Source organism: Python bivittatus, unplaced genomic scaffold, assembly GCF_059951505.1.
Source record: "Python bivittatus isolate LINGU-HERP-01145 unplaced genomic scaffold, Pbiv_v1 ctg000410_np1212, whole genome shotgun sequence".
NCBI classification, from domain to species: domain Eukaryota; kingdom Metazoa; phylum Chordata; class Lepidosauria; order Squamata; family Pythonidae; genus Python; species Python bivittatus.
Window position 1 is genome coordinate 16,438,854 of NW_028277067.1, and position 15,824 is coordinate 16,454,677.

At 38.0% G+C, this 15,824-nt stretch overlaps 2 protein-coding genes across 2 annotated transcripts; one reads left to right on the forward strand and one right to left on the reverse strand.

Annotated features, from left to right (window-relative positions):
• Positions 1-3,393: 3,393 nt before the first annotated feature.
• Positions 3,394-4,754, reverse strand: LOC103058354 (olfactory receptor 6B1-like). The gene is made up of 2 exons (XM_007444908.2): positions 4,722-4,754; positions 3,394-4,377 (listed from the first exon to the last, which is right to left on the reverse strand). The coding sequence occupies exons 1-2, from the start codon at positions 4,752-4,754 to the stop codon at positions 3,394-3,396; spliced, it is 1,017 nt and encodes a 338-aa protein (XP_007444970.2).
• A 9,311-nt stretch (positions 4,755-14,065) lies between these two features.
• On the forward strand, positions 14,066-15,133 carry LOC112542565 (olfactory receptor 10A7-like). The gene has a single exon (XM_088143309.1). It carries the CDS (start codon positions 14,066-14,068, stop codon positions 15,131-15,133), a length of 1,068 nt encoding a protein of 355 aa, XP_087999435.1.
• Positions 15,134-15,824: the final 691 nt, after the last annotated feature.

The following is a 15,824-nucleotide window of genomic DNA, read 5'->3' on the forward strand; positions in this document are numbered from 1 at the left end:
GACTGAAAGTAAGAATGCAGTGAATATGGCACATGTACAAATTTGGACACCCTTTTAGCCAAAACTTTGTAACATGCCTTTTGGCAGGAATAACAGATTCCAAAGAGTTCCCTAAGGGTTATGTGTGTTTGTGTGTATATATCTGTAAATTCATATTTCTGACTCTTCCTTGAGGAAATCTTCTAGCTCAGAAATCTTCTTAGGTCCTGTTGGATGCATTGCATATTTGAGATCCCCCCCCCCCCCCCCGATTTTCAAAGGACTGTGAAGCCTGTAGCAAAAGCTTTATCTTCCTTTTCTGTAATTATACTTTTATTTGGGAGTTATGTTTTCAGTCTTTGTCTTGATGAAATATCCAACCTCTTTTCAGCTTTAGTTTCCTCACTGTTTTTTTAGATATCAGCTTGAAGATTAAAAAACAAAACAAAACCCAGCTCTTCTGCAACAGACTGAAAACTGGCCAGCTCTGCCAAGCAGATTGTACAGATCACTGCAAACAACCAGCTGAAAAGTTTAGCTGACACTCGAGTAGGTGTTCACAGATCCACAATACAGTGTTGTTTATAGAACAATGAACTACATGAAGAATTGTTAGGAAGAAAAATTTTCTCTGATAACTTCCAACAATGATCATCTAGATCATGCAAAAGAAAATCTTGGAACTTACTTTGGCTGGTGAAACACAAATTGAACTGCAATCATAAACATATAAGACAAATTGGGTGAAAAAGTATGACACCTTTAAAAAAATAAACACCTTGCCAACTGTTAATGATGGGGGGGGGGTTATTATTGTTTGAGAATGAGTGTCAGCCACTGGCACAGGAAATACTGTGTAGGTGGAATGAACAATGGATTACATTATTTATCAACATATCCTAATAAATGATGTCCCACAGTTACTTTTCCTGAGAAGAACACATATCCTGAGAAAAATTGTAGCAGATCCTGAGAAGAGTTGCAGGCAGATGTAGCATTCAGGTTGCCACAAACTCTGAACTATACAATACTTTTGGAACCAAATCTGAAGCATTGCACAGATTTGCCAGCTGTTGTCAGCTGGACAACCTAAGGCATTTTGCTATGAGCTTAGGGATGATGTGGTTAGAGAGTGGGAGCTATGCAGTTCCTGTTGATCATGGAAGCCTGATGGAGGCTCACCCCCTTTTATATCCAGTCTCTGGCATTGTGACACTCTTGCCATCTTGTCTTGGCTGAGAGACTAAAACCCGTCTGTAGAAATGATACCTCTCAGCTCCTGCCTAACACTTTTACAATGGTACTTAATTTTCCTCTCCTTCCTCTTCTATCTCCTCCTCCTCTTATTATTATTCATATTATGATCTGTCTGTTCTACAGATCTCCTGATAGGTCTTGATATCTCAGATTTAATTAGACTGCTGGTACTTCAAGCAAGGTGGTTTTTTTGTTTTGTTTTGATCAGGATAGCAAAAATCTAAGGTCCTAAACAAAGCTTCTTCTGGGAAAGCTGACTTGTACTTCAGTTAAAGGCCAAAGAAGCTTCCAGGTATTGCAATGGGCTGTTCTTTCTCCTTCTATCTTCTGCTGGTATTGAAAGAGGAACTCCATGTTAGAGTACTGTAGCCAAACATGAGAAAGACTCTGGTGATACTTTTTAAGCTAAGAGTACACAAAAGCTTTATGTTTTATAATCAGATTTGTTAGTCTGAAAAGGTGCTTTCAAACTCGTTCTGATTTATCCCTTGCTGGTAATTCAACTTCAAACCTAGCCCCTTGGAATTCAAATGAGCTTTTACTCCTAATGAGCCAGGCCTCACTCCCAAGGGTCATAAATCTGCTCTCAGTCACAGCAAAATCCTGACCCTTCAGTGAAGAGTAGATAATGGCTCAGGATCAATCAACAGGTTGCAGCTTGGGACACTGAATGTCTAGCACCACATATAACATGGAAGGGTTTGAGAGTGACTCCTGGAGCAAAGCACCAAGGTTGATTGGTGGAACTGGGAGGTAGCTGTGGTTCAACTACTGGTTCCAAGCATGTAGGCGATTCCCCAGTTCTCTTGGAAGCACTGATGAGCAGTGAGATATAACTGAGGCAGCATGTGTAAGTGAATGGAGAGCTTTTCTCCCATTAAGGATGCTGTAGAGTGATGTCTGGTGGTAGGGAGGACAAGATTTGCCAGAAAGCACTTAACTGAGTAGAGAAAAACAAAATAGATTTTTAACATAGTTTCATTGTAACAAGTATAACCAAGAAATAGCAACCAAAGAACAAACAATATTCATTATAGAAACTAAGAATCATAGCACCATCAAGAGAGAAAGAAATCATTTCAAGCATTTTTCTAAATATTTTTCATTAAACTTCTAAAAGTCAACATATTGCTGCAGTGTGCCACTTTCCTGCTCAATCTAGACAATTACATTTATTACAGTCACTGACCAGTTTGAAAAAAAGAAACAGAAAAATTCTAATAGAGCAAATAAAGCTTGTAAGCAAAGGAAATGATTATCAAACTGATGTATTCAAAGAACAATATACTTGACAAATAGTGAAGTAAAAAACTAGCCCCAGAGGAAAAGAAAGTCACATTGGTTGGACAATAATAATGGTAAATAGACCGATCAAAGTATCCAGGAAATGTGACGTGATAGGGAATTATTAGGTATAGCCAGGCATCTTGCAAACATGGCTAAATATTCCAATACCTCTTTCATCACAAAGGCAAACTCTTTGTTCAGATGAAATACTCTAAAATTTCCTCTCAAGAACAGCTGTTCGATGTTCCTGCCCAAGATCTCAGCCAACCAGCTTCAATATTTTCCAGCATGCCTCACTGCTTTCTCTCATTCAATCCTATTTCCTCCTTGGTCAGGAGTATTTCATGTCCACTGAATATGCCTAATCTTCAATGATGGATCTCAGTTTTGATTGAAATACACCAATTATACAAAGATTGCATTAAAAAGCAGACCTAAAAATTGTTCCCTGCAATCAAATTATGCAAGGATTGGAAGAGAATATAATCAGGAAATAGTCATGGACTGTAAGCAATGAATATGTCAGAAGAGGAGGGTTGAGAGAAACTACAGTATTAGGGCTTCCACATCCTGCTTCCATCCAGATGTTTTTGGACTACTACTCCTGGTTTTCTCAACCAGCACAGCTGAAGGCTATGGATGGATGGCATAATACATCACAGTTTATGTGGAAGACACTATCTTAGGGAAAACTTGCTTAGTGTATGATCAATGCTTTAGATGTTGCCATAATACAACTGAAGTTATATTAGTGTTTTATTAATAGCTTCCAAGCAATGGAGCCAATATATGACAGCAAAAGTCCTAACTCACTCTAGGAACCAATATGAAAAAGCAATTGATTGGAATAAGCCACAACTATGCATTTGTCTAAAAACCTTTAAAATGTGCTATTTTGCATCCCACTCTTCGTAGGGCTTTGTGAACTTCTTTGTTTCTTAAGCTGTAGATCAGAGGATTAACCAGAGGTGTCAAGACTGTGTAGAAAATAGAGAAGACTTTATTGAGTTGCCTCAATATGGGTATATCCGGCAACATGTAGACAATGATTATTGTACTATAAAAAATTCCAACCACCATGAGATGAGAGGAACAGTTTGAAAAAGCTTTTTGCTTTTCAGTAGTTGAAGATATCTTTAGAATATTTTCAATTAGGCAAAAATAAGATACGAGAGTGAGTAGGAAAGGTGTGATGGTGAAACCAAAAGTCATGAGGAAGGTAACGAGTTCTATCAGTCTTGTGTCACTGCATGACAATTTTTCCATTGGGAAGAAGTCACAGAAGTAATGGTCTATAATATTGGGTCCACAGAAGGATAACTGAGCCATCAAACACATCAGAACGCCATTAGCCATCATAGAACCTATCCATGTTGCAGCTATAAGCTGAAAACACAGTTTTCTATTCATAATAGATGCATAGAGCAAAGGTCTACATATGGCTAGATAGCGGTCATAGGACATGGCTGCCAGGAGATACGTTTCTATACCAACACAAGAACCAAACAAATAAAATTGGATCATGCATCCAGTGAAAGAAATAGACTTCTGATTACTGAACAAATTGGCCAACATTTGGGGCAAAATGATTGAACTATAGCAGGTCTCTAGACAGGACAAATTTGCCAGAAAGAAGTACATAGGTGTGTGAAGGTGGTGGTCAGCTACAACTAACAATATAATGAGGAGATTCCCAGTTACTGTTGCAAGATAAATAATCAGGAAGAACAGTGAAAGAAGAGGCTGCAATTCTGAGAGATTTCCAAAACCCTCAAGGAGGAATTCTGTGATGGATGTCTGGTTTCCTTTCTCTCTGTTCTGCACTGAATGAATCTCCTGCATATCATAGCAGTCCTAGAAAACAAGGAGAAGCAATGTGATTTTAAGGTTTACACATGCTGTTTGAAGTTTGTTGAGAATTTTGACCTTCGATATCCACTGGGAGCTTTTTATCCTATGCCATCTTCTGAGCTAAGAAATATCATTTCACATCCCTCAAGACTTCTACAGAGATGCAGATATGCCTTATTTCATCTCTTCAGAGGGTTCTGAGCTTGGTTTATAGCTCACTCTGCTCCATATTTCCCACAACTTTATTTGAGAATCTGATTCTAGGAAACATGACAGATTGTTTGTCTTGTAGGAGTGTTATTCAGCAGAGTGAGTGAAAACAAGGTAGCATTGCTTGTTTCATTCACCTTACTGATGGTGCTTATCCCATATTGGTCCATTGGTCCACACTGGCAAGTATGTGTGTATGTGTATGTGTATGTGTATGTGTATTTGTATCTGTATGTGTGCATATGTATGTATGTATGTATGTATCCATTCATCCATCCATCCATCCATCCATCCATCCATCCATCCATCCATCCATCCATCCATCCATCCTATTGTTCCCAGTATCTATTTTATCGAACTAGTGTGAAACTAGTTGGAATTGTAGCATGCTATGAAAGGTTGGTAATAACAATGCTGTGTTTTGCAGCAGTGCTACATTAAGGGGCAGACTGGATGTAATAAAGCTCTGTCAAGCTTATTGTAAGAGTCTGCCTCATAATCATGCCTTACACACCAATTTATCCACAAACAGGCTAAAAATATTAGCCAGACAAAAGTTATCATTCCACCATTGCCTATGCCCCCTTGTGTAACTTGATTCCCCCAAATAAGTGAGCAAATAATCAATGTGGCCTCCAAGTCACAAAAAGGTTACCTTCCCCTCCCATTTTATATACATCTCTATTCTTTATAAAGGTGATCTATACTGTATAGAGAAGCTATCAATATCCATCCATGTTAAATCTTCTCTTATTATAATTCATGAATTCTGACAAGGATTTGTCATGAGATTTTTTTCAGCATGATTTCATCTCCAATTTTTTCTTTCTTCTACTTTTTACATTATTGCTTTATTTTATGAGTTCCATTATTTTAATTGTCATAAATTGCTACAAATAGTGCAAAATATTGAACAGATGAAGCATAAGAAAATCAACTATCCATTCTTGCGTAGCAATGTGTGCTTAATGGCTGTTATTCCCAAATAAATGTTTATACACTGTGGCATAATGTACAAATCATCTCTACCTCACAACCTTCACATGTATTAGACTACATTTTTCATAATTCTCATTCAATGCACTTTTGATTTCAGATAATGGGAGTCTTAACCCAATCCATCTAAAGGGTGATAAATTGTGGAAGGTTCCATGAAATAAATTCTACTGTTAAACAAATAGAAGTTGCATATGTTTCACAGATCAGGTCAACTTTTTCATTGGATAGGTGAAAAAGGAGGGTGATGTAGAAGCACAATGATGAACTAAAATAATCAGGGAAGAGAGATATTACTCCATCCACTGTCCTTCTGCTCTTATCAAACTGGTTGCAGCATTGGAGAAATCACTAGGTGTTCCTTTGTTTAGAGAAGCTTTGAAATGTGGCAATTTGACAAAACAATGAACACTTACTTACAGCTATCCACTTCTATGCCAGTTATTGATCCAGACGTCACCAGCAGAAGGCTTCTTTTCATTTGTGAAGGAGAATCCGTGAGAGTCTGAGCAAACAAACAGTGTCTCATTGTTAAATTAAACTCCTTAACAAAAACACTTATAAATATTGAGCCTGGGGAGTTTTTCCTCTTTGGCTTCCTGAAAAACATTTATGATGCAATCAAGCTCCTAAGTCCCACAGAGATGTTAACGTGCCTTCTTTCTTCATGATTACTTTAAAGGTGGTAAATTATCATTTGTCTGGAATAGTATGAGGCTTCCAGCTCTGGTCAGGAGGCTAAACTAAAAGACATCTAAAGTCCCTTCCCACCCTATGATTCTATGATTTTACTCTTACCTGTACAGTAATAAGATAACTATTTTCAAATCATTGACCCCTATGGATATATTAATGCCTTTTAGCAGACATATTAAAATACATATTTGTTCCTGTTTCACTTCTTTAAAAGATATCCAAAATTACTCTTCAAATTAACTCTGCTCCTACATGTTTCTGCTCCCCTGTCTGCAACTTTTCATTTTCTTGACTGATTCTCCCAATTTCTTTCTCTGGAGGGCTTGACTGATCCTACTGTCATTTCTCCTCAATGTGACAAAATCATAAAAAAACACAGAATCATAGAGCTAGAAATGATATTTAGGTCATCAGGTCCAACCCCTGGATCAATATAGGAATCCAAATTAAACCATTCCTAACCAATGGTCCAGTAGTTGCTCTTTGAATACATTCAGGAAAGGGGAGCACAGTCTTCCCTTGCTAATTGATTTAATTGTCCAACTGTTCTTCCTAAGAATTAGACCTTCCTTCCTTCCTTCCTTCCTTCCTTCCTTCCTTCCTTCCTTCCTTCCTTCCTTCCTTCCTTCCTTCCTTCCTTCCTTTTACTATGGTGGCCATAAGGCATCTCTCAGCCTGGTTTTATTATAACAATAAAAATGGGAAATAAAAATTTAACCGCACTGGAAGAAGAGGGAGAAATATATTAAAAATGAATAGAACTTTCACACCATCAACATTTCTATTCCCCATGAATATTTTCCATTGACCCATAATCAACTGCTGACCTCAGAATAGAGAGTACCATAAGTCAATCAGTTTTCTTTGTAGCTGACCAATACAAGAATGCAAAGATTAAATGCCTTTAATCAGTGCGCCCACTCCAGCTACCATCACTCCTAGAATAACTGGCATTAGACAGTTTTATGTTGTTCAGGAATTGCCACCTCTGTAATTCATAAAGGGAGAACATCCTGACTTTATGGTCTGGATTTGCCTCTTGCAACAGATGGCTTACATGATGTACTGTAGCTTTTTTTTTTTTTAATCACTGAAAGCTATTGTTGGCAGGGTCATGACAGGATGTAACTACATAGGAGGGAGGCATTATAATGGCAGATTCAGAGTACAAATTGCATTTATATGCTGATGTTATCTTGGCAATTCTGGATAACTATTCTATATTATTGCCTGACTTGATGCAAGTGATTCAACAATTTAGAAACCATCAATGATTAGATCACTAATGAGGGAGGCCTTATTATAGACCAACCTGGCATTTAGAAGCAGCAGCTGGAAGCCAGGGCCACTGAAGTTCTGCTGACAGGTTACTGGGGCTGAGATCAAGGAGCTGGAATGCAAAACCAGTATAAGACAACAGTCCCACATTCCCCAAGAATGGCCTGCTCTCTTTCTCCCACCATATCTCCCCATGACCATCACCACCATTATATTATGGCCCTCCTCCAACCCCTCAAAGGCAGTCCCATCCCCACATCCAAGCCCCCCAAGACCCAGGACTGGGAACTTCCCATTGTCCTTTCCAACCACTTGTGTGTGTGTGTGTGTGGGGGGGGGAGCTAGGCACCCTGAGGCACTTTAGCTTCAAGAGCTCTAAGTGCCATCAGGGTACCCAGCCACCACTTCCCCACTCACTACTACAAATTCACATACTACAACACATTCACTGACACTCACAGGAACCCTCCCCTGCTTCTCCCACCCACTGTTAGAGGGCTTCCTTCCACCAATTTCTCTTCTGGCTCTCACCCAGGAGAAGAAATCAAGCATAGATTCACAGCCAGAAGATGGAGCCAGGTCGTTTTCTTCCTTCCTGCATTCCTTCCTACTCAGGGCTACCTGGAGGGAAGGTGCAAGTAGTCTCCACAGGGGAAAGGGGGTCCACAGCAGCCTGCCACTGTATTGTAATCCCCCCACCCAGCCACTGCCCACACCGCCAAAGCCCCAACAACAAGAAAGGTAGATGGTGCAGGAAGGGGGCAGTCAATAACAAAAGCATGCAGCAGCGTCCAGTGTCCGGTGATGTCCAGCCGCATCAAGCAGCAGTAAAATATGAATGGTGCAGAAGGACCACCTCTACACAGCTGAGTCCAAGCACTAGGCATAGCCAAATCTACAAATGTGGTGTGTAGAGCAGCAGAAGAGGAAGCACAACCTGTCTTCTGGTGTGGCCCATCCTCCAGCCCGCTCCTCAGCCTGGCCCTCCAGGGAGCAACCCAAAACACTGCCAAGTTTGAAAAGCCACTGCCCAGTCCGACAAAGCCACAAAGGGGGACAGCTCAGCAGGTTTGACAAGCACAGCCAGTCAAACACTGCCAAACACTGCCCTCCCCCCAAAAGCTGCAAAAATGCCGCAAAGTGGCAAATGACAAACATGGCCATCCTCCTCTTTGCTCCACTCCAACCCATTCCTCCAACCTCCAGCACAAGCAGACCCAGGAAAGTGCTTTCAACAAAATCCTCACCACACTATACCACAACAGACAAAGAAACAATCACGAAGACAAGGCAACTCCCTCTCGCTCTGCCATCTTAACCAGAAGTGATAATAATTTTGGAAAGAAAGTGCAGTGATAAGAAACCTGACTGTAGAAAAAGGCCAGATGTTCATTCCGTGTCTCACAGATTTGTAGATCTCTGATTTAGATAAGGAATAGGAAAGTGTAGCATCTTTTGAAGTTGGACTGCAACTCCCATTATTCCTGACCATTGGGAAGACTAGTTTAAACTAATGGATGTTGGACCAACAGCTTCTGGAGGGTCTGATTTTCATCTTCATTCAGGTGAAATCTATCATGGTTTTCAGACTCTTTTAGCATTTGTTTGGTTTGGTTTTCCTTCCCTATCTAAGAATTAAAACTATCTCAGAAGTAAGGTGGAATTTTCATTTGATATTTCAAGAAGAGGCACTGTGGTCTGTAAATTACAGGTGACCTATCTGAGCTCAGAAAGTAAAGTTTAACCTTATTAAAACTTTGATGGGAAAGCGACAGGGAATGCCAGGTTTGCAGCCTGCATTGGGAACATGAGAAAATGTCCTGAAAGAAGACAATCAAAACCCACTTTTGTACTGTTGCCAAGAAAACTAAGTGGATATGTCCATGGAGTCACCAACAGTCAACCTGGACTTGAAGGAGAGTGTGGATAGAGTAATTAAAAATATCCTAGCATAAGTAGACATGCAACTTTTCCTGTTTGAAGATTGCTTTGTTTCTCTTGTTTGGTTTGTAATATCTCCCACTGCATGAACTTCAGTGTAGCAAAAATAGTTTGAGATACTTGGCATAACTCCCAGAATTTCTTTCAACCTGACATTTTAGTACCCAACTAATTTAGCAGGAGATTAGAACCTAATTATGAAAGCAATTCTCCTTCAATACATATAGAGGAACTAGTTTTATCTGCTTTAAATTATTAGAAGGTGGAAGGGTTTTTCAGCATCAAGTATCTCTCAACATTTAGAGATAGTTTATGACTGGATTACTTCAGTGTTGAAGTAATTAACTGCAAATGGTTAAGATAGCAGAATGTGAGAAAGAACCTAAGCACGCATTTATTTTGAGCAAGCATTGTTTTACATTCTGTGAATTGTGGGTGTGTCAAACCTTTCTATAAGGTGAAATTCTGTGATTCTAAGAAAAAAATGCACTAAAAGATTCTTGGCTCAATACCATTTCTTCAAATCAGTTAAAATAAATTATTGCCACAGATATATAATACTTGAAGTTATTGTTACCAATACCTTCATTCAACAACTGTCAGTTGAGAATGAGGTATCAGCTCCCAGATTTTTTTTTTCTTCCACCCTATCTGGACCTCAGAAGAAAACCAAATTCTGCTGCTCTTTTTATGACTAACACAGAAAGTAAAATATAGACTTTTTTTCTAAGCAATTTCAAATATGTATCCATAGAAGTAGTTGTGCATAATCATTGAATGTTTAACTATGTTCATGTACTGCATGAAAAGAAAATTAAGAAAGATTTTAGGACCACCTAAAACAGAATTTTGAACTTGAGAAGATGCAAAATGTACATCTTTGGGATGGAACTTGAATGGAACACCACAGAGATCCCACCCAGGAATATAAGCAATTCAGAGGTAAATCCTTATGTTTCTGTCATATTTTATATGCTGTATTTTGAGCGGAATATATTTTATTTATATAATCTGAGTTTTATGTGGAGAGAGAGAGAGAGAGAGAGAATATTTCTATCATTTTTGTAATAACTGAGGTGGAGTATATTCTCTGTAACTCTGACTAATCTGGTCTCTATGGACTGTTTTACTTAATTTAGTGAATTTATCACTTACTTTAATAAAGTCCTATAAAAGCAGATTTTCTAAGCATTGTAGAGTTAAAAGTAAAGCATGAAAAATTAAAATCTAAAAAATGACAGTAACATCAGTATTTGAACAGCAAAGAAGGAAATTCAAAAATTAGACAGTATAGTTTAGCATAATATTCTTCTTTCTGTAGACAGTCATTTTATTTTAGTCATTGACTACCAAAACAACCAACCCCCCCCCCCCCACCATCATAATTTCAAGAGTTGACAAGAGAAATAGACTACAGAAGAATTCATACATAGATGAATGCTATCTCTCTCTTGGTGGCATAATTTAGAATCCTCAAAAATATACTGGGAGCAAGGTTTGGAATTAATGTAATATCCTCCCAGACTTGATGTACGGATTAAAAATAAAAATTTTAATGCATTGGTTTGGATTTCTTTTTATGATATTATTATATGAAGGGTAGCCTGCAGCATTTTTGAATAGTGTAATGTCAAGGAGACTTCTCAAATTCCAAATCTATGAGCCAAGTTTTGATATTTCTTTTCAAGTCAACAGTGAGTCAAATAATTAATTTAACTCATATTTATTTCACTTTGAAGAAGAATTTTAGAAAAGATAAATGCCTCTCCCCATTTTGGAGGGGTTGGAATGTTAAAGTAGCATTTAGTGCACTAGTAAGAGGTAAACATACCTATATTATGTAGTATTTTGCACCAATATGTGGCAAATTGCATTATTGTTACTCAATTTGCAAAGGGTAATGAGTTAGAGCCTGGTCAGATGAGCTTAGTGCAATGTCCCCCTCCCCCCATCCCATGCAACTTTCAGAAGAAGAGCTGCTGATCAAGACTGGGAGCACATCAAGAAGAAGAGGTACTTTCCCTCTAGGTCCCAGTTTTGATCAGGATCCTTGCATTTCTACTTTACTTTTAAAATAAGCAGTCACACACCTAGTAATCTTGTGGATGACACTGCATCTAGCTTTGTCTTGAAGTGCAACATTTAGTCCCTGGAACAGGATCAGAGTCTGTGATTCTCGTTTTTTTTTTTTTTTTAATACAGCAAAAGACCTTGTTGTTAGCAAAATATATTTGTTTTTGTTAAGAGAGGGGAAACCACAATAGAGGTATATGTGTTTCAAAATCTGTAGAGAAAATTCATATATGCTTATTCTCCTTATCTTAAAATGTTGGAATTTGAATCCTCCGATGAGACTAATTGGCAGCAGAAGATTCAGGACAAAGGAAAATATGCCCTTAAATGATGCTACTTTAATTTATAGAATATGCTATTGCATAATAATAGCCATTAGGAAGAAGGTCTTGAAAGGAGATCACAATTGGATTTCATAAAAATTCCAAAAGATATCTGTCATGAAGACTATTTATACTTTCCAAGTTCAGAAGTAAAACTAGGTGGATTTATTTATTTATTTATTATTTTTGTATGTTTGTATGTATGTATTTCCTTGCTTGCTGGCTGACTGGCTGGCTGGCTTTATTTAGGGCAGTGAACAGCTGTGGAGCCAAAGGTATGGATTAGGCAGGGATGAATTGTTTTCAGAACAGATGGAAGCTAGGAAGGAAAGCACAGATCAAGCACAAAACAAGCAAGATTAGAGAGGGTCAATGTCGGTTTTCTTCAAAGAAAAGCAGCATTAGGAAGAGCTGCTTTTCAGTGAAGAAGAAAGAGTGATGAAAGTGGTACCTAACTATGTTTTGGCTAACTCCTTCCCTCTCTTAGTAACCCTCTCATATTTTCACCTTGTAGGATTCTAGAATCTTAATCTTTATCAACAGTTGTAAACATGCACTCATGGTGATACAGTAACAGACTGGTACAAAGGATGCCTCTTCTGAGATTTCTATTTGTGTATTAGAAGAGAAGGAGAAATGGAAGGAGTTTGCTTTTTATAATTTATGCAATTGGTGCACAGTGCTCCATTATGAATATTGCCTCCTCCTATTTTGTGTGCTTTTATATTAGTTTTGACTTGTAATTGTTTTTATGTATTTATTCTTTTTAATTGTTGTATGCCTCCCAGAGTCACTTCTATCTGAGATGGGCAGAGATATAAATACAGTAAATACATAAATATAAATTAATGTTTTAAAATGGGAAGAATGGACAAGTTTTAGCCACCTAGTTTTTTCTACACATAAAATTCAAGGCATGTAACTATCTGAAACTACAGATATTTAACCTATACAAAAAACCTGAATGCAATAGTACTTAAGATGATTCTCTTGTTTTGCTACTGAGAACGGCAATCACACTTGTATAGAACTACAGGTGATAGAAAATGAACTTCTCCTATCAAGAATTGTCCTTTCCCAATGCCATTAGAGAAAGAACAATTCCAGAGAAAATCAATGGCTGAGAACAATACAAAAGTTGTCAAAGGATTGGTAATCAAACCAAATCAATTTTTATTCAGTGATAGACCAGGAAATAAAAAGTTTGAAAGGAGCTTCAACGAAGTTGTAACCTGAACAAATCTCTAGAGGTTTCCAGCTGCAGTTTTCTTATAGACACAAATGAAGTGAAATACGTTTTACTTTATTTGATATAAAATGAGAACTTTAAACATCAGAATTTATGATCTGGACATGTGCCAGACATATCCACTATAAAAAAACTCTCTTTTCTTTCTTGCTCTCCTTTAAAGCATTATTTTTTTGCTTTTGGGTTCCTTGAATTATTTTAGTAATTTGCTTATTTGCAATGTGTTTGCTTGTTTGCTTGTTTATTTATTTTACTGATTCCCTGCCTTTTCCTCCTCTGTCCCACTGAGGTTCTCCTTTTCATCCTGCCCAATTTCTTCAGTGCTGCCCTCCCCATTTAGTATAAGGCTGATTGTGACAGAGGAACTGGGAAAGCTGGACCCTCCTTGTTTAAAACTGAACTTACAGTTTAAAGGTAACTTCATCTTAAAAGAGTGCTTCTAGTCATTGGCAAAGGAGGGTTGGCACAGAGCCCCACTACTGCTTCTCCTACAGTGTCTAGCTCTGAGCCAGGTCGTGTTCCTCAAATAAAGAATTTTCAAGAGAAGAGATGAGAAGTTCTGCTGATTACTTTTCTGCAGTGAAATTCTCTCTACAACTGAACAATAAATTCCAGCAATGGCAAAAGTGATAAAGGTGTATGCAATGAATTTGTAGAATGATGGGAACAGTAATATGAGCTAATATTGAGAAAGTCCACAGGGTGTGTCACACTTAACAGGGATATATGATCTCCTTCCCTTCTGAACTTCATGCCTGAATTCCTCAGCTCATTCTGGCTGCAAGGGCTTGAAAAAACCTTCTCAATATCTCTTAGTAAGACAAGGAACTGAAATATCTATATCTATATATACCCTGTAGGCCACTGAAATGCACAACACTCAGCTTGCATTATTATATGGAAACAATTTAGAACAGTATACTAAATGTCCCAAATGTTTAAAGAGAAAACATTAGACTCAGTTCTTAAAGAAAAAGGGAAGGATGGAGCTGTAGTCACCAAGGTGAATAACATTCTTTCATTTCTGTTTCAGAATCACTTTACTTTCCACCAACACGGAGGAAATCAATCAACCACTACAGAATTTATCCTTCTGGGATTTGGCAATCTGCCTGAACTGCGAATAGTCCTCTTCATATTGTTTCTTCCTGTCTATACTTTGTCCATTGCTGGAAATCTCCTAATTGTTTCACTGGTTGTAGTTGACCAGCATCTTCATACTCCCATGTATTTCTTCCTTGTTAATTTGTCTTGCTTGGAGACCTGTTACATTTCAACCATCCTGCCCAGGATGCTGGCTAGTTTTGTAACTGGAGATCAATCTATATCTGTCTATGGATGCATCATGCAATACTATTTCTTTGGTTTTTTTGCAGCCACTGAATGCTATCTTCTAGCGATGATGTCTTATGATCGGTATTTAGCAATATGCAAACCATTGCATTACACCAGTCTCATGAATGGTAGACTCTGCCTCCAGCTCGCCCTCACATCTTGGATGTGTGGCCTATTGACCAACACTATCATAACCTCCTTTCTGCTGGAACTTACCTTCTGTGGACCCAATGAAATTGACCATTTCTTTTGTGATGTATATCCAGTAGCAAATATTTCTTGTAGCAATACACGCTTAGTAAAGCTTGCTACATTCATTTTAGGCATTATGGGAACAGGGCCACCCTTTTTCTTAACATTGGTCTCATACATCTGCATTCTTCACACTGTCTTGCAAATTAATTCTAAAACTGCCCAACAGAAAGCCTTTTCCACATGTTCATCCCACCTGATTGTAGTGACACTTTTCTATGGGTCAATAATCCTTGTCTATATAGTTCCTGAGATTGAAACACTAAAGGAATTACACAAGATCTTTTCTATATTTTACACTGTCCTGACTCCTATGCTCAACCCTCTTATCTACAGTTTGAGAAACAGAGAGGTGAAGGAAGCTCTCTTCAAAGCCATCAGAAAATACAGCAACAAAATTTCATAAACTCATAATGCCATAAAAAGTTTTCATTGTTGATCAGGATATTCAGAAATGAATTTTGCTGCTTTATAAGTGAAATAATCTGATCCACATCTGTCCTTCCGTGATGAGCTAATTACTTTTCAGCATGTTTGTATGTATGCATGCTGAAATATATCTTTAAAAAATTGAGATTTTTTAGAAGCACTCAAGTGTCTTCCTGCTTTTAAATTTCCATATATAGGATACATCTGCAAGGTGATATGAACCTGGAATGTATTTTTTTTATTCTTTGTTAGCAAGAAATGATTGAGAGTTTTATGTTTATTTTTAATCCTCAAATGTTAGTGTTCCTTTTCAAGGAGTCAGGCAGTTCATTGACTACCTAAATGAATGGTCCCCAATGTGTATGTGTGGAAGAAAATAAAGAACTATCCTCCTCTCTCTCTCTCTCATTCTCCCTCCACCACCACCCCACTTTCCTTTTTTGATGAATTGTATCTACTATGTGTTCCCCACCATCCACATATATAAAGCTCATAAGGTAGACTTCCACAACTTCTGCCCTCAAGGTAATTTTGTATTACCACTCCTTTCCTCCCTGACCATTGGCTGGTAGTTATGGAAGTTACAGCTCAGCACATCTGAGAATACTAGGTTGGAGAAAAGTTATTGGGACTTCCTCTTCAACTACAAAGGTAAGAAGAGTTTGATA